General features: G+C 36.5%; 1 protein-coding gene across 3 annotated transcripts in view; it reads left to right on the top strand.

Moving 5' to 3' along the window:
- LOC140145862 (kelch-like ECH-associated protein 1) overlaps window positions 1-19773 on the top strand; it is an 87030-nt gene that overhangs the window by 41162 nt on the left and 26095 nt on the right. For 2 of the 3 annotated variants that reach the window (XM_072167551.1, XM_072167550.1), the window contains exon 4: window positions 13911-15361. In XM_072167551.1, coding sequence (XP_072023652.1) covers window positions 14112-15361 — 1250 coding nt within the window. In that variant the 5' untranslated portion in view covers window positions 13911-14111. Of the gene's footprint in view, window positions 1-621; window positions 818-13910; window positions 15362-19773 lie in introns of those variants that run through there. The other variant, XM_072167553.1, reaches the window with a different exon arrangement.

Genomic DNA, 19773 nt, shown 5'->3' with positions numbered 1-19773 from the left:
ACGAGACAAACACATACTGAGAGGCTAGTTGTGACCAGCTCTCACAAAATGAATGTTAAGTCAGGAATTGGTAGTTTCAAATCTACCTCCTGGCTGCTGAGTTGATGTTCTTTGATGCACAAATGCCCATGTATAGCCGGTACCCATTCACAAAGGATACTACTGGCATACAGAATGCCCCATTCACAAAGACATACTACTGGCATACAGAATGCCCCATTCACTTCTGGCATGTACAGGTGCGCGTCAAATAAAGAACAATTCAGCAGCCAGGGGTCTAGAAACTACCAACTTGCGACTTCACCTTCAATGTTGCTGCCAGAGTTAGTACTGTTACTTACACTTCAATTAGGCGACGAAAAATGAAAACCCTGTTGAAATTAACCCAAGTCATAACCCAGGATAATAATTGTGCTGAATGCAGCAAAGCATTGTGGGCCGGCAATTCCCCCTTTGCTCTGGGGGTGACACATCGTAGAGTGAGTCGGGGATATACTAGTACTAGCTACCCACCAAGCACCACTCGTGACCAATTTGATCCTGTGTAACAGGCTATAGAGTTAATTAAATCAACAGTCAGTTATAGGACACGCTGAGATTGCATACATAGTGTGAGTTAGTAGCAAATAGTAACAGCGCACCTGACTCACTGACTTGTTAAGGACACTCGTTAAGGACTATCTTCTTGACCAATTGTGGATTACAAGGCAAGAACTTGACAATCTATTTTAGCAACCGTGGTAGCGAGTTCCAGGGACTTATTGTGCAAGGAATAATTTTTTTATGGTGGAATTTATTATCTGGAAATAGCCCGAAGGTATGTGTTTGACATTTTGCTATATTTATCATGACATCTGTATAGAGGTAAGATTGAATTGTAGATTTTGATGATATTGCAAATTTTAGTATGCATTTCAGTTTGCTATAGGTGTACACACTTTTGTGCTTATCAAGCAGCAGTGAGAACTTATGTTTATAGATATGGATATTTGCATTCCAACTTGGGATATATTATGGTAGTGTTTAAAGGTAAGGTGTACATTGTACATTATTCTAAGGGATTATTTGTTTTTAATGTACACAAATGTATATGTAGAGCTAGCATACAAACACAATTGAACTTTTTGACTGGAAAAAGAATTTGGCCTGAAATTGTGTGCATTTTGTTTGTCTATTTCCTAGCTAGCTTTCAAAGTCATCAAATTAACAAAGTGGGTTGAGATGCAGGGCTTGAAATAAGCAGGAGCAAGAGGAGAATTTACCCCTGTTAAAAGGCAAAATGCCCCTGGTTCTGAGACAGAATTGTGTGTATTTGTATAGACCAGAGGCAATATTTACACAAAACACCCAAAATTATTCCTGGATCTAAAATCCTTACTTCAAGCCCTGTTGTGATGACTGCTGAAGGTGAATGATTTCTAAGGGTTCTAGGGTAGTGTGTACATTGTACCATCAAAAGCCTAGGATTAGAGTAAGGCCTATGATAAAACTCCGCAGAGCGTGAATTCATAAAGTTGAATGCACATGCTGACCAGCTGACTACTTCTGCAGTAATAAGGATGGGATCTGCCAGAGCTGTGTTCACTGCAACAATATTAACTGTTTCTCAGAATGAGCGGAATGCGGATTAATGTGGTTTTCAAGGAATAACATGATTCAATTTGTTGTGGAGACTGCATGTAGGTATCCCGGGTAGGTATGTACTTCATTTTAGAGTTCACTCATTGGCCATTGAGATACTTGTCACTAAAATTACCAGCGTTCGAAATTTTGGTTGTCCGGTTGCCCGGGACAACTAGAAAAGTCGCCGGACAACCAAAAATACTGATTCGGTTGTCCGCTGGACAACCATAAATCTAGCCAAAAGTCACATTTGTAGGCCTACGGACAACCAAAAAACTTAGACGGACAACCAGAAATTGTAATCTGGTTGTCCGTGGGACAACCATTTATTTTTCCTAAATTCGAACACTGAAAATTACTATCTTTGAAAGGTGCTATCTTCGAATGGTATCTCGGAATAACAGAACTTTATTACGACTTGGTAGCTTACAGTCATTATTTTTGACCATAACAGTGTGATGGTGAATGATATTTGGTAGACGCAACAAACATATGTTTGTTCATCTGTTTAAATATGTTTGTCATAAAAAGTGGTTTTAAGGTGTATTGGGGAACAAAGGTCAGCAAATTCCTGTAAAGTGTACTGAGGCTTGTGGATTTATGCCTGTACATACATGTATGCACTATTAACGACTGCGATAAACTTGCTATTATTTTTTATATGGATAAGTGTGATTCTATTTTTAAACATCAGAAAACCTTTTTTTTTATTTTTTATTTTGAAATAAACTTTTATTAATAATTTTAAAATTGCAAATTGCATTCTGACATTGCAATTGACAAGAAATTAATATTTCCACTTTATATTGGGAAGTGGATATTACTGTCCAATTATTAATATACCTAATTGTATTACTGTCCATCTAATTAAGTGGAGTGGAGAGTAAATTACTTACATAGCCAATTCCTATGGATCTAACTCTTTTGTAAAAACTAATAGAATTATCCTTTTAATTAAGTGACTTGGTAACAACTCATCTTATAATTATTATAAAATTTATGCATACTGTGCAATAAGGAATTAATTAATATTCCAACTTTGACTGCTCAGCAAATAAAATTGAGTCTTATAAACTGTTATGGTGAAGTGTTTATATAAAGTTTGCTATGAATCTTATGGGGGCTTAAAAGAAATAAAACATAAAAACTGTCAAAGTTGAAGTGTTTACAAATTAAAAGTTTGACTCTGTTCAATCATGAAGTTTGGGCTTGACTAAACCGGAATTTACTAAAGATGAGGTGCACTGAATTGAGACCATGAACTGATGGTGTTATTGTGTTACAACTACAAGTCTCCTTAGACAAGGCCCTTAAACCTCTTTTGTCTCCTTCCACCCAGGTGTGTAAATGGGAACCATCATAATATAAAACGGACCCATTGTGGGAGGAGTGGCAAGCCCCCATAAGTCGTTAATTCAGGGGAGCCTGACCCAAACACCAATGAAAAAGAGGTACTTCAGCACATGAGAATTGCTCCGGCATTTACCTGAAGCACCTTCAGATAGTAGTAAGGCTCACACCCCCACAAACACCCCCACACACGAAAAAAGAGCATTGTTTGATGCTGGCCAGCATTGCATGTTTTTTGATTGGGTGGTGTGTGCCATGATAATAGACAGGCGAGTCTAGTGCAACTTCAGCACATGATAATTGCTCCATGGCATTTACCTGAAGCACCTGCAGATACTAGTAAGGCTCATACCCCCACAAACACCCCCACACACACACCCCCACATAAAAAAGTGCATTGTTTGATGCTGGCCAGCATTGCGTGTTGGTTTGGGTGGTTGTGTGCCATGATAATAAACAGTTGAGTCTAGTGCAACTTCAGCACATGAGAATTGCTCCGGCATTTACCTGAAGCACCTGCAGATAATAGTAAGGCTCACACCCCCACAAACATCCCCACACGCACCCCCACACATAAAAAAGTGCATTGTTTGATGCTGGCCAGCATTGCGTGTTGGTTTGGGTGGTTGTGTGCCATGATAATAAACAGGTGAGTCAAGTGCAGGATGATTTGCTGATTTCACTACTAATATGAAGTATGATGATTAACAGGGAACTATATGATATTAACTCAGCAATTATACACCAGAGTGGAACAAGTGGTCTACTCTAAAAGCTGCCATCTGTGGCTTTGGACACAGTGGCTAAGCTACGGGGAAGGTGCCCCCCCCCATGTAAGAAGTCTTTCCCCCTGTGGTATACTGGTCACCTTGATGTTAAATGTTTTTTAGGCTTTGATTGTATGTTTTAGCCTATTGGACATTTCTTGTCACATTGTGCCTCCATGAAAGTTACCATGTCCCCCTTTGCCCCCACCCCTCTGTTTGGTATAAATTTGGGTTGCAATTTTCAATGGTTCAAAAATGGAATGCTTTGCATCATTTTCTCCAAAAATTGTGTTCATTGTTAAAATTTTATTTTTAAACAAAATTTAAAAAAATCAAGAATTTGGAAAATATACCATAATTTTGGACAGAAAAAATAGAAAATATTTATATTTTGTTGGTCTCTACAATGTATACATCAAATTTGGTATATTTTTGGTGTATTTATCTTGAATCCCAGCCACGTGTCCTTACCCATTACAAATCATGATCTGAAAGCGGTCATTCAGAGGGGACAAAAGCCCATTCTGTCCTTGATTTCACCAAAATAGATTTTGCCGAGGGAGCACCCTGCCCCTCCCCAGTTACGCCCGGAATGGCGGGGGGGGGGGGGGTGTTAAATTTGTCTTTAGTTTTGTGTGAACCAGTCTATCAGGAGACAGGAGGTATCATAACCTACAAAGGCCACAGTCACATCCCTAACCTCCATAAATACCACACCCTGAGTGCCTTCCTCAAGCAGGGTGGGGGCAGGCAAACACTAGCTATGACATCTGCACCCAAGCCACCCTGGTGGTGGTAGTGGCAAAACTGGTCTATTTTGGATATGTCAGTTATGATTCAATGAGATGTGTTTGAACTGATTTAACATGGCAGCTATACAGTTGAGAGCTTGTTTTGCAAAATCTCCAATTATACAATGCTGAATTACATGACTTGCAATTAGTAGCTGAATACGTTGTTTGAAATCATACGGCCTTAAAGACAACCTGCTCACCGTTTGAAGGTGAGTTCCCAGATTAGAGAGGCTATCACATGCCGCAAGTGTTCAGTTTCGTCCTATACTTTATGGAAATATAATCGGTAATGTTGAATTATCATGACTTGCAATGTACAGTTGAAGTTTAAATTTTTGTGTGATTATTTTTTTGTGCTTTGCCAATTTTGAACTGTTTGTGTTACGCTCCAATTCTAAGCATCTTTCCATTGATCGACATAAGGAATATATTTGCCTGTTGTTATTTTTGTGTTAGCCTCTTGGAAAGTGAAAATTGTGAAAATAAATGCACTTATAAAACAGTTGTTTTAATTAACATTTTAAAAAGCGATAACATGTTATTCGCATGTTAACGGAAGTGTTCAGATTGGCTAATTCACAACTTTATTCTGCGCATTCCTGTCACCTAGCAATGGGACAAGTTAGTAATGTATGGCTTTCTAGTAGTAGCTAGGTTGATATGTCAACGTAATGTTGTGCTTGACAAACGCACATGGGAAGAACCTACACTTAAGGTGAGTTGTGTATGTGTTAAGATTTATTGTGTCTGTACTGACTACTTTTATACAATCAATTTGATTTGCAGGATTAAGGATGTTGAAATACATGACTTGCAATTGTTCGATGAAACGTTGACACTGGAGGTTGTAATTTCATATTGGATGCATAGGTTCTTAAAAGCAAGACTGCAGCTGGAATATGTTTTCTTCGATATAGTTGGCGTTGGATTTGCAGTGCTCATATATTTTGAGTAGCAAAATGTGCTATGCAATATTTCCCAAATTTTGTATCTAGCATTTTTTTTAATAACTTAATCGAGGGGAAAATATCGGATATCTGTAGGTGTGCAGACTGCAGACATATAAACATGTATTATAACTGTCAAATTTGGCAGACCTTAACAAAAACTGATTATGATTTTCGAATGAAACTGGCAGGTTTTTTACAATACATAATGCTATGCAATTGCAAAATTCATTAGCAAGCGTGAACATTTTGGTAGCATTTTTCAGTGCAAATCCGGGTAAATACAATGCTGGATATAGTAAGACTTCAAACTGCTGTTTATTGGTGTTGGTTGGATATTCTCTTCAGTTTATATATTGTAAGTGTGTACTCTTGTGAATTGTGTATAGGACTTTTTTGTCAAAATCGCCTCCTTTGGTATGTTTGGATCAAATCATATGTGACACAGTCTGCTCCAAGGAGCCCAAAGGAGGTATTTTTGAAAATTATTTAAATTTATATTTAATTATTACCTAAATGCAAACATTGCAACAAACACCAAAGGTCCAGCATACTTAGTTTTAAAGTTCTGAAGTTTTGTGATGTGTATTACTTATGTATTTGTTTTTTACTATTTATTTTTGCCTTTATCTCAATTTCAAACTTGCCACCTATGGCCGCCATGGACCAGATCGTGCCACATATGTCAAATCAAAAATATGATGAAATATGGATACCTTGTTTACATTTTATATATTTCAAACTGCTGTATCATGGTGGTGTTTGTTGGATATTTTATGGTCAGTTTACTATTGTCAGTTTGCACTGCTCATTGTGTGTAACATAAATGATAACAATAACTCATTGTCAAAAGTACTCAGGGTTCCCGTTAAGGTTTTAAAAATGTGCGTCCGTAATGACGCAAGTTTGCTGACGAGGTTGCAAAAACTTGCGTCCAGACAGATTTTTGTGCGTCCATCTGAAATTCACGATTATGACGATACACACGTACCCCAGGTCTACACCTCATCAAATGTTGATTGTTAAAAAAAAAAAAAAAAAAAGTGCATTTTCGCCGTGATATTCCATCTCCATTCGCTATGATAATTTTTCTCATTTCTGTGTCAGTTTTGGTCCCAAACGTGGTCAAAAACAGGTGCAAAAACATGAGCAAAGTCTGTCAATCTTGAGCAATTTTCGTTCAGACTTTCACTTCCGCATTTCTATTTTTAAATTAACGTGTTGTTGATGCTACAAAAACTAAAACACGCTGCCACAAATAATAATGAAAAAGGGTTATCATTTAGATTTTGTCTTTAAAATTGCTTTTATTCATCGTAACAATAATACTAATACAGGAAACCTAGATTATTTATGAGAAAATAAACTTAAAATATTAAAAATTGAATATTGTCAAGTTGTGATAAATAATTAAATAAACGTTAGCGGCACGTGCTTGCTTGTAAACAAATCAATCGGGACTTCCCCAGGCCATCAAACAGCTGTACAGCAATCGTTCGGAAAGCATGCAAAAAGTGCACGATTTCCTGACGTTGCATTTACAAATAATTGCAGAATTTACTTCAATTCTCAGCAGGTGGGTCAAAATTTTGGGGCTTTTATTATCTTAAAATATAAAAGAATAAAATTTCGCATTTTTATCATCAATTAATGATAAAATTTCGAAGTTTTGTCTGCGTCCACATGCATGTGACATGGACGCAAAATACTTGATTAGCCATGTGAACTTGCGTCCAAATTTGTAAAATACGCATCTGGACGCAATGACGCACACTAACGGGAAGCCTGCTCCTTTGGCATGGTTCATCATATCATGTCATCAGTCAACATATTGATTCTTTTACAGGGGCAATTTGATCAAAATCTTCAAAAAAATCACCCTCCCCCATCCATTGAGTGTCGCTGATTTTATGAGGGCTATTGTAGGAAACATGGGGGCGATTGGGCCTATCTATCACCCCCATTCTTTGAGCCCTACTTGTCAAATATGACCATATATGGATAATAATTGATTATGTAGCATCCTAATAAATCTGTGTGACAAACCATTGAGGAACAGATTTTAAGAATTCTGTATGCTGGTCAGTATCTATACTGTGATTAGGAGATACAGTCAACTGGAAAAAGTGCAGTGTCATAGCTCAGCATTTGGACCTTGCATTGTATGTAGATAGGCAGATGACCAGCTGCAAGTGGTTGGTGGAAGCAGGTGAATGGAGTGCTCATCAAGGTGATACATAACATGGCAATGACTGGCTTAGAATGGGAAAGGATGACAAGTTGGTCAAGGTGATAAGGGATAGTCTTGTTTTAATTGTGTGCACTAGATTTATTGTGCGCTTTCTTACAAGTAAGTAACTTACAATTTGAACAGTGTGATTGGTACATACTTGGCCAAGACTGGCTCTGAATTGACTGGATCAGGATGGTTATGAACGACAGGTTGGTCAAAGTGATGTGAAGGGACAATCTTCTTTTAATTGTGTGCACTAGATTTTGTGTGCCTTCTCTTACAAGTAAGTAACTTGTAATTTGAGGGTGATCGGTACATATTTGGCCAAGACTGGCTTTGAATGGACTGGATCAGGATGGTAATGAACAACAGATTGGTCCAAATGATGTGAAGGGATAGTCTTGTTTTAATTGTGTGCACTAGATTTATTGTGTGCTTTCTTACAAGTAAGTAACATACAATTTGAACAGTGTGATTGGTACATACTTGGCCAAGACTGGCTTAGAATAGACTGGAACAGGATAGCAATGAGTGACAGGTTGGTCAAAGTGATTTGAAGGGATAGTTTTGTTACTGGATTTATTGTGCCCTTTCTTATTTACAGGTAAGTAACTTGCCATATAGTGGAACAGGGTGATCACTGATCATCAGTATGACCAAGACTGGCTCTCAGATCAGAGTGGTAAAGAAGGACATATTGGGCACAGTGATTATTGACAAAAACTTTGTCCCAGATAAAATCCATACATGTGGGTCCATTGAGGTCATATAACTGGAGGATTGTAAACACTGCGCTGACCGGAGGATTGTAAACACTATGTTGAATTGTGTTGCAAGCAACATCGCTGCTAAATCAAGACTCTGAAAAAGGTAACTTTTAAAACAAATGTCAGAAATGACAAGAGTCCAATAACAGTCTCCATGCTGCTAAATTGGTTAAAGGGGACTATGTGTATGACCACAAACCCATAGAAGGTGTGTGCTATGACTAGCTCAGGTAGCAGGCTTATACTAGATCACAGATCCTGGAGCCTGCATGATCTGTGATAGATGCTATAATGTTGATAGCCACTCAGGAGAAAATAGTGCAGTGTCATAGCAAACTGTTCAGGATTTGGACCTTATGTAGAGGAGATGACCACCTGCCTAAGTGGCTAGTGGAAACAGGTGAATTAAGATTGAGGTGAGTACATGTATGGTCAACGCTGGCTCAGAGTGGTACTATGACAGACTGGCCATGGTGATATTATAGAGGATAGGCTTGTTTTAATTGTGTGCAATGGATTTATAGTGACCTATCTTAAATTGCAGGTAAGTACTAAAGTAGTGTGCAATTGGAACAGTTTGATTAGTATACGACCAAGATAGGCTCAGAGTAGCACTTGTTCATTGTGGAGGGGACTGTGTCAGGCCCTGTCTGACATTACACAATCTAAGCACCCTTGATTTGTGTGCACCCCCTTCCTCGAGGAACTGAACCAGTTCTAGCGCAGAGTGGTAAAGAAGGACGTAATTGGTAACTGTGGTTAGGCATGTGCAGTATTGTTTTAATTATTAGCATTGGATATTTAGTGACAGAAGTTTTTTGCTAAGCATGCAGGTAACTTGGGACATTGGTAAGTATGGCCAAGACTGGCTCAGAATAGTAATGTTGGTCATGGTGATATAAACAGATAATTGGATAGTCTTGTTTTAATTGTATGACCTATCTTAATTACAGGTATACAATGTAACTTGTAATTGGAACAGGGTGATCAGTATAATGACCAAGACTGGCTCAGAGTGATTAAGAAGCTAGAACATACTGTTCACTCACACTGATAAGGCCAAGTAAAATAAGAAACAAGTTTCTCGTCCGGACTTTTTCAAAAAAGGAGGAGGCAGGGCTTTACTATTTACTATTTTTCAATTTTTTGCTATTTTTTCCAAGATGGCCACCATGCCAAATATGGCTGTTCAATGTATATTTAATCACGGATATTGTGCTATTTGAATATACTGATGCAATGTATGACAAAACAAATGATTTGTAACATTTTTAGTCCACTTGGCTAAGCATGTTTCAAAATTCAGAAACAGGGAAAATGTACATCTGTTCAGCTTGACAAACATTTTAATTACTTTATTTTGCCTCATTTCATCGAAATTGTTATTTTCATCGCTAACAAAATAAAAGGGAAACCTTTCACATAATTTTGGAAATTTAACATTTTTTTAAATTCTAAAAATACCAAAAAATACATTCGAGTGCAAAAGCTTTTTCTTCTGGGTAAGAATTATTTTCTTACATGCAACAGCTTTTTTTATTAGACGTTAGAAATTTGATAAATAGGTCATCATAATAAAAAATGCATGCATGGGCCTATTTATCAAATTTCTAACCTGCAAGAAAAAAAGCTGTTCCATGTAAGAAAAAAATTCTTACCCAGAAGAAAAAAGCTTTTGCACTTGAATGTATTTTTTGGGTATTTTTAGAATTTTAGAATTTTTTTTTAATTTCCAAAATTATGTGAAAGGTTTCTCCTTCCTATAATTAGCCATAAAATTGCCATTTTGATGAGATGAGGCTAAATAAAGTAATTAAAACTTTATTAATATATTCATGCATTTACTAAGTTTAAAAGCTAAATATAGGTCCGATTTTGGGGTGAAATCAATTTTACCCTAATTCCCTTTTGGGGGTTGGGGCAAGGGTGTTTGGCTAGTTGGGCTTGGGTGGGTTTGTATACATGTAGTAAGGTTTGGGGGTGGGTTAGAGTTGGGGAAGGGTAGGAAAAACAGTTAAAAACTTTTTTTTTAAATTATTAAAAAAAAAAAAAAAATCGGGGACGAGAAACTTGTATTTTATTTTACTTGGCCTAAAGTCTGATAGTCATGTTTTAATTGCGCTTTGAATTACTGGAGTTATCTTCTTCACAAGAAGGCAAGCTGATAAGTCGGAAAATAGGTGACCAGTATAGACTATAATCTATACCTTCAGTCAGCGGCACTAGCTTTGAAGTTCACTGTGTGCTGCGTTGGCTTAGCATTGCAATGTGATGTATATATGTGCCACTTTGATCGCAAGGATAAAAGTATGTATATGCACCAAGTACTGCTAAAGCTTAGTGCCACTATATGATTTTGAGTGTAGCTCCCAGTAACTTAGTAAAGAATAACAAGTTTTCATTTTAAATGTGTACATTAGATTGTATAAAACTTTCTTCTTCTGCTTTTATTTAAACTCTCAATTTGATGGGGCAAAGTAGGGGGGGTTAGGTGTCCATCAGGTCACTCACCTTTAAATGTGAAAGAACGCTTTGTTTCAGTATCTACATTTATTCATATTTTTGACAGTTGCGTGATACATACATTTGAGGTTTATTGTGGTACATTGCTAGCAATAGAGTTTACAGTGTTTGCAGCACTGACATGCTCATCTATCAAGACACAGTTCTTGAACCTCAATATCCTTGCACAGTCATAAAATGACATTTGAATACATTGTGTACAAAAACTCATACTCCACAGCTCGAGGTCAAATTTTGTGCTTTGTGTGATAGAGGTTAGTGAACTATGCCAGCGAAGATGATGATACCATTTTTGTCCATGTAGTGTTTGCAGGTGCATATGTCTTGATTGCGGTGCATCAACTCATCGGTTTTTGATCTCAGAAATTTGAAAGGATCACTCACCGACTTGATATGAAGTCATTGATTGATAGTACACACTGGCTTTTGTTGTGTTGTGTTGTATCATGTTTACATGGTGATTTGTTATTTACCCAGGATGCATTGGGAAATAGTCTGCAACAAATGTAATTTATTAATAGAGACTCTAGGGGTAATACATTGCAAACCCTAAATCCATTATAAATGTTCAAACCTTTGTAAGTTTAACATATAAATCCTATGGAAGAATTATGATGGATTTGGGATTTATGTATGTAGGACTTCTTATATAATTCATTGTATATGTTAGTGAAACAAACCCCAGACTCTGCAGTATTTGGACGAAATAATAGTTGAACAATGTGTCGGACAAACATTGAGCAAATGTGCATAATTCAATGCTTATTTTCAAGCTTTAAGATGTAGCATCAAAATATGTTTCTCTTCATTTGGAAATTATAAATACCTGGTACACATACAAAGGAGGACAATAATGAAAGTTCTTGGCTGTTGCATTATGGGATATTATTGTTTACTCCTGTGCGTGTCACTTATTGTCCAGGTGTGCTGATAAGGCAATTTTGTCTTTTGTTTTTTCTGTTTACGAAGGATGATTTGTTGAAACAACGACGATGATGATGAGACTGTGATCGAATGATTGATTGATTGATTGATATGTGGTTTGTTTGATTGATTAATCACATAGTTAGTATGCTGACTAGTTGACCAATCATGATGATGGCATGATTGAGTTGTGGTTTAGTTGATATGTCAGTGGTGATCAGGTGAGCAGTTTTGATCGTTCAACGGACTATACATGTGTGTATATAGTTATCATGTTTGACAAATTGACAGTGGCGGAATAAGTCATGATCTAGCACATGAATTTGCTGATTGTTTTCATACTTGTTTGATGATTGATAGTTGTCATGATAAAATCTGTCATGATCAGCTATGAATGGCAAAATTATCCTAACAAGATTTGATCCTCTTGTGTGCTAAATGGGATTTGTTTTGTTGTAAATAAAGGCAGAAATGAGGAAGGGGAAAATCTAGATTTGAGGCCGACTTTGGCATGAGTGGATCAGATTAGTCCAAGAGATCAGTTAATGCCTGGTAAAAAATGGGCTAATCTAGTTTAAATCTGTACACCCTGTGGAAGACATGTCTTTCATTTCCAATAGGGTTACTTGAATGGGTAGCTCCGTTTGAAATTTGGAAGGTATTCCACAGGGGGTGTAGGGATTTCAACTGGAATCACCACATAGGCGTCAACTGCAGACGACAAATTGACAAAAAAAAAAATCATAAAATTTCAGAATTGTAAATTTTTATGATCATTTTTGGAATCAGCATGAGAAATGCATTAAAATGAGTACAAGCAAGCCTAGTATTGGTTCAGTGGTTCTTAAGATAGTTCTTGGTATTTTGCGAAAATATCTAAAAACTTACGACTTTTTATGTTAAAGTCTGTGCCCATCATTCAGAGCATTAAGAAATATAAAATGGAAGTATGTGAGCACTTTGAAAGCAGTTATCTGGGGCATGTACATGTATACATACTGACTGAAAGATGACTTGGCAGAGTTGATAGTGTAATGAAGCATGAAACAAGTACTAGTTGGTTAATGAAGCATGGACATGTATGTACCTTGCTCTGATTTATCATGATTAACCATGATAGGGTGAAAACTTGCAATAATCAGAGGGGCAGGTTGATTTTCACTCTAATTTGATATTGTAATTGATTGCCAATGTGTGAGAGGAATATTGAGCTGTATTTAAATTCCAGTAAACTGATGTTTCTACTATCTTGATGGATTTGGCTTTATGTGTAAGTTGCTGCTACGTGTAATAACTTGTTGTGGAACCAAAAGTGCATTAAATAAATTGCAAGTTGTTACTACTCGCCTAGAAGTTGTTCAGTTCTGTCGGATTGCGATGCCTGAAATGCAGTGTAACCCAGAGAATGCTTGAGCCTGTTTGTGGATAAGGTAGTGGCTGTGGCTCTTGCCTACTAAAGCTACTACATGCTCTCCCTTTGAGCGGGATTAGAAATAGAGAGCTATATATGTTATAGGATTCATTCGGATGTTAGATGTCATCAAGTAGAGGGTGGCTTTTGATTATTTTGTGTTGTCCGAACAGCGACATAGCACCGAGGGCGCCTCATCGTACTTGTGGATAATGATGTGGTTGTATCTACTAAAAGCAACTACATGTATCCACTCACCCTTTTAATGAGAAAGGAGAGAGTTATGTTATAGGGTTGATGATGGATGTCATCAAGTACATGGTGGGTTTGATTATTTTGATTATACCTCAGCCTGCTTGTGGATAAGGTAGTGGCAGCACTTGGGTCTTACTATAAAGCTACTTCTCACCCTATTGACGGAATTGGAGAGAGCTATGTATGTTACAGGGCTCTTCTGATGTTAGTTGTCATCAAGTAGAGGATAACTCTTGCATATTTTGTCATTCATTATGTTATGGGTGTTAATTGTTATAAACTTATTAACAAGTGTTTTTGCTGTTATATTTTACAGATTTTGTGCTCATCTACCAGAAATGTGTAACTTTAGTGTTGGATCAACAGTCATCAGCAATACCAAGTGGAGGTAACCACATCTCTTCAACAACGCAACAAATCACACTCACAATGTATTCCAGGTGATAAAGTGTTAACTTGACTATGCAGCAAGTGAATCATTCAGTAGGAGTGCAATCAGGATGTTAGTACAGTTGACATGGCAACTATCAAAATCACAGAGGAGGAGGAGCCAACAAAGACGCGGCGGCCATCTTACATCAGCCAGCAGCTGCGAAAGGACGGCAGCATGACTTTCAAGAGTGGGCAACACCCACACAACGCATTTGCCGTATTGAACGAATTACGGCAAAATCACGCCTTATGTGATATCGTACTTGAAGTGGAAACAATGAAATTCCACGCACATAAAGTGGTGCTTGCATCATGTAGTCCATATTTTAAAGCCATGTTTACGCACGGCTTTCACGAATGCAATAAAAGAACTGTGGAACTTAAGGATGTCCATCCTTGTATATTTTCAACTCTTATAGAATTCATGTATACAAGTGAAATCAATATCAGCGATCGTAACGTACTAGAATTACTTCCAAAAGCTGTCATGTACCAGATGGAGGATGTCACACAATCGTGCTGTAAATATTTAGAACATGAACTCGATCCCAGCAATTGTATCGGGATATCTGTGTATGCAAAAACACACGGACTGAAATCGTTGCACGAAAAAGCGCGGGAGTTCATTTGCAGGAGGTTCAACGAAGTCTCGCAGACGGAGGAGTTTATGAATCTGAATCTTATGCAACTTGTGGCTCTTATCAAACACGATAAGCTGAACGTTTGGTGTGAATCAGAAGTGTACAATGCGTGTATAAGGTGGGTGAAGCATGATGAAGGTACGCGAAAGCAATGCTTCGAAAGGCTTCTTGGCCAAGGACACATAAGATGTGAGCATCTAACACCAGCTTTTCTTAAGAAGCAACTAGATAAGTGTGACATTCTCAAAAACAGTCCAAGTTGTAAAGATTTTCTGTCCAGAATCTTCCAAGAGCTCAAACTTCACAAATCATGTAGGACTCCCAAAAGAAACCCGATATCAGCGTGCGTAATATACACTGCTGGCGGGTATTTAAGACAGTCATTAGTCAACATGGAGTGCTATAATCCCGAAGACGACAACTGGCATAAATTGTCGAATTTACCCGAACCTAGAAGCGGCCTGAGTGCCGCGACGATTCATGGGATTTTTTACGCAGTTGGCGGTAGGAATAATACGTCGGAAGCAAACACAGACTCAGATAGATTGGACTCTTATAATCCATTAAAGAATCAATGGAGGACATTAAAACCAATGAATGTACCAAGGAATAGAGTTGGGGTTGCAGTCCTTGATGGGTATTTATATGCTATTGGAGGCTCACAAGGGTGCACGCAACACTGCTCTGCAGAAAGGTGGGTATTTACTTTTATTTAGATGCTGTAGTGTTAAATCTGTTCAGGTTTGTTATTTATTCTGTTTGCTTGCTTGTTCTGTGTTAAACAATTTGTATTGAATTCTATCAGTTTTTGTTTTCATCAGAAAACAAATATACGTTTGAAAATTCATGAGGGGCTTATAAAATATATGTGACCATCCAGCACAACTGAACCCTGAAGTCGCCAATCATCATTTTTGAGATATTCAACCAAAATATTCTGCTTGAAATTAGCTTTAAAATGATGTATATCATGTCTATAGTACATTTAAGTAGTGAAAAATCAATAAAACAGTCAATAAATCCTTTGTTTCGTATTGTTTATTGTTAAGTTCAATGGAGCATATCTCAATAGTGGCACTGGCGACATCCGGGCTCAGTTGTAGTGGATGGTCACATATATGCTAATTAGGTCAAATATGGTGTTGGTTTTTATAATCTTAATTGGTAGCTTAAATTTTAATAGTGGAATTCTTGGGAGAAATTAAATTATACTTGAGCATTCGGAGCGAATGATAACCCCAAATTCTATATCCTGCCTGTATATGACTGATAGGCCAAAATATGTTCTATCGTCAGTTGTAATACAAAGATACAATTGATAATTTGATGCTTTGTTTTGTTTGTAGAACATGGTAAAGTGAAAAAGATTAGTTTGATCAAGACTAAAATATCAGTTTTTAAACACTTTTAAAACATGTGGTCTATTGAGATTATCGAAAGAGTACTATCTACAGTAGATAGCCATTTGACTCTGGGAAAATATTATCTAAATTTATCTAATTGTTAATATCACATAACCCGCTATACAGCAAAAATATGAATTTTAAACACTTAATATGTGGTATATATTGAGACATTGAATGAGTGCTATCTACAGTAGATAGCCATTTGATTAAAGGAAAATTGACACTTGATCATGAAATTAATATCACATTACCTGCCATGCAGCAAAAATGTAAATTTTTAAACACTTAATATATGTGGCCTACATGTATATTGAGACATCAAAAGAGTGCTATCTACAGTAGATAACCATTTGAGGCAATGAATATTGAGTTGATAATATCACACTACCTGCCATACAGCAAAACTGTAAATTTTTTCACAACTTAACATGTGGTCTATATTGAGACATTGAAAGAGTGCTATCTACAGTAGATAGCACTTGACGCAATACAAATTGAATTGTTAATATCACGCTACCCACCATACAGCAAAAAATATTAATTTTTGAACTCTGAACATTTGGTATTTAAGGTATTGAAAAAGTGCTATCTACAGTAGATAGCAAATTGACAATTGATGTGATCATTAATATCACATTACCCTCCATACAGCAATGGCATACATGTAGCAGGCATCACTGTTGTTGTAACTGTATAAGCATTGTCTAACATTATTTAGCAGGTGACTGAGTTTCAGTGATCCGTATCAATAATGTATTGTCACTTCAAACTAGTTTCCAATTGTGGGAATGTATGTATAATCATAGAGCACTGTGCAATGTGAATCCAGCTGTGACTAAGCAAAATTGTGTTTATTACCGAGGACTATAACTTTAATAGACCCACAGTTTGTATAGATTATCACGTTTTGCTTTTAATGTATCATGAAAGAAAAATTATCTTCACTTTGTAGTGACTAATTTGAATATTAATCTATCTGTGTATCAATTGTGATGATAATAAGATTTTGAAAGTGCCAAACATCAAATAACTCATACTAACACAAAAAAAATTGCCAAAGTGCAACACATTTTTCAAAATACGCTATGTCACAATGTTGGGCGCCATTTTAAGTTATATCGAGCCCAATCACGTCATTTTAAGTTATAGATTGCAGAACTGTGTTTGTTTAATTGTTGTCAAGCTTCTGGATATAAATTTATACATTTTCCCCAAAATGATGATTTTTAACCTTAAAAATAGTCAGTGGATTTCTATGAAATTTGCACAGAATGTACATCAGGTCATTTGTCAAAGAATGTTGGAGTCAGATTTCCTGATTATTCACCCAATTTATTTTATCTTATGCCTTTTTTTTGTCCAAAAAAGTGCTTAATGGGGAAACACGATGCACCATGACAGACCTTTAATTAAAGCTGTTTGTGTTGCATTGCAATTTGCACTACTAAATTTGGCTGATAAAGCAAGATGCAAAATTCTGCTATAACTTTTTAAACAATAATAAGGACTTTATTGCATGCCATTTTGATTTTCCCATTAAGGGGGCAAATTAGGGACACACTCAAGCTATTTCAAAGCCAGAGGATGATTTTAAAATATTTTTCAGGCATGACATTTTTGCAGAGCAGTGTAACTGTATACATACAATGTTCAATAAAATGATTGCAAATGACATCTAAATTTTGAAATTCAACACATACAAATATTAAAATTTGAAAGTAAAATTCTTTTACAAGTAGCTATACAGGCATGATAACTTTCCTGTGTTTTTGTTGCTCAAATTCCCTTATTTTATTACTATTAATTATTTTTAGAGCTCTTGTTTCAGAGCATTTCTATGAGATTTTACATGCTTTTCCTTTTTTTTTTTTTTTTAATTGTCGTGTGTGTTTTTTCATTTTAAAATGTAAACTCATGTTTGGCATTGCCATATGTTTACAAATTTATACAATGATAGAGCCACAAATGGAGCCATAAATGGAGCATACATTGTTCTGCTGCACAAGTGCATACTCTTGTGTTTGTATTAAAGCTACAGCAATGACTAGGCAGATTCTCTGTCAGGGTTAGATCCCTGTATATAATGGATATTTTTAGCGGTACTATTTTTTCACAATTTTTATGCCATGCTGAACAGTTTAAGGGTTTCTTTTAATCATGGTATCCAAAATCTGATGGTGACAAATAACTTGTGGGCTTTGCAGTTTAGAAATGAAGGAAGTAAAGTGCTGAAATAAGAACTTCACAAAAATTTCTCGCTAATACAGTTTATATAATTATCAGGCTTAACCTCCTGTCTCCTATTATCATGATTCTTCATCTTGATTATGCTAACTGTAGGGCAAGGCAGTTGGCTATTCCAATTGAATACACACACCCCTTGTAGAAGATATGTATGACCTTAATCTCCCACACAAGGGGTTAAGATTTCAAATGGAGTTGCCCATGCATCAGGTAACCCCATTTGAAATTCACACTCTCTGTGTGGAAGATTAAGGTTATGTCTTCCATGGGGGGGTATGGATTTCATCTGGAATAGCCAATATTCTGTAAGGTGTTTGCATTTTGTAAACTTAGCACCCAAGGTGATTGCTCCAGAAGCCTTGAAAACAAACATTGTCTCTTTATGGCTGGTTGACATAAAGAGCTTAACTCATACCATAAATCTGTATCTTCCATGCACATGCAATTGCAAAGATTCATGTCATTTGATTGACCAATTAGTATTGATTATTTTTATTTAGCTGTTTTTAGCAGCACTATTGATTATTTTGCTATTTTTAGCAAAAATGTACTCCAGTACAGGAGTCAATAGACCTCTGTCCACTCACACGCAGCTACGATGGCACTGCTGACAAATGCAAATGTTCTTTGAGCAATTAGGTGTGGGTGTTTCTTCAAAATGAATATTTTATTTTATTTAGTTTTCCTGTTGATTTATAAGTGGTAGAAAAGGAATTTATATGAGTTATAAAACAAATATTGAATATTTTATTCATTCAATTCAAAGAATATTTTCATTCCGTGAAATTTTAACTGGCGCAAACATGGGTAGCATTATATCAATGACCCGTTGTTCTAGAACAATTGTGGTATTTGGATGGGTCCTTTTAAAAAAAAAATTTTTCTCATTTTTTTCTTCGTAAAATAGCCCAATTTTGCCTCACTGTAGCCAAGATTATTGAAATTTCCCCAAATTCGAGGCAAAATTAAGACAATTAATTGTGTTAATTTTGACAGAAAGTTGGTATACTGATGGGTTTAAATTTCTTGAAAATTATTACGGTATATTGAATTTCTCACTCACACACCCCTACCCAAACCAAACCCCCATACAACATGGCCATAGGTAGCTACGTGAAATGAAAGGTCATGTCTTTGTAGCATTTCTACATGTAAGGATTTGAGGATGCAATGTAACTTGATGGTTTACAAAGGGAAGTACTTGAGCTTAACAAAATGATGTCACATGTTCAATGTAATGTATAATAACCATGATCACAAGTGTCAGTCGTATTCTCGCAAATTCAGCTACATTTTGCACAATAAAAGAGATCCATCATGAATAAGGTATACTGCTGATAGTGATCGATTAGCAAAAATGATGCATCATCATGAAAGGGGCTCAAATTCAATCTTTTTTGAGCCCTTTTTCATTCCCAGCATGCATCACGTTTACCTAACAATTGCTATCAGCCTT

Source organism: Amphiura filiformis, chromosome 2, assembly GCF_039555335.1.
Source record: "Amphiura filiformis chromosome 2, Afil_fr2py, whole genome shotgun sequence".
NCBI lineage: Eukaryota > Metazoa > Echinodermata > Ophiuroidea > Amphilepidida > Amphiuridae > Amphiura > Amphiura filiformis.
This window is presented reverse-complemented; position numbering and strand designations above follow the sequence as displayed.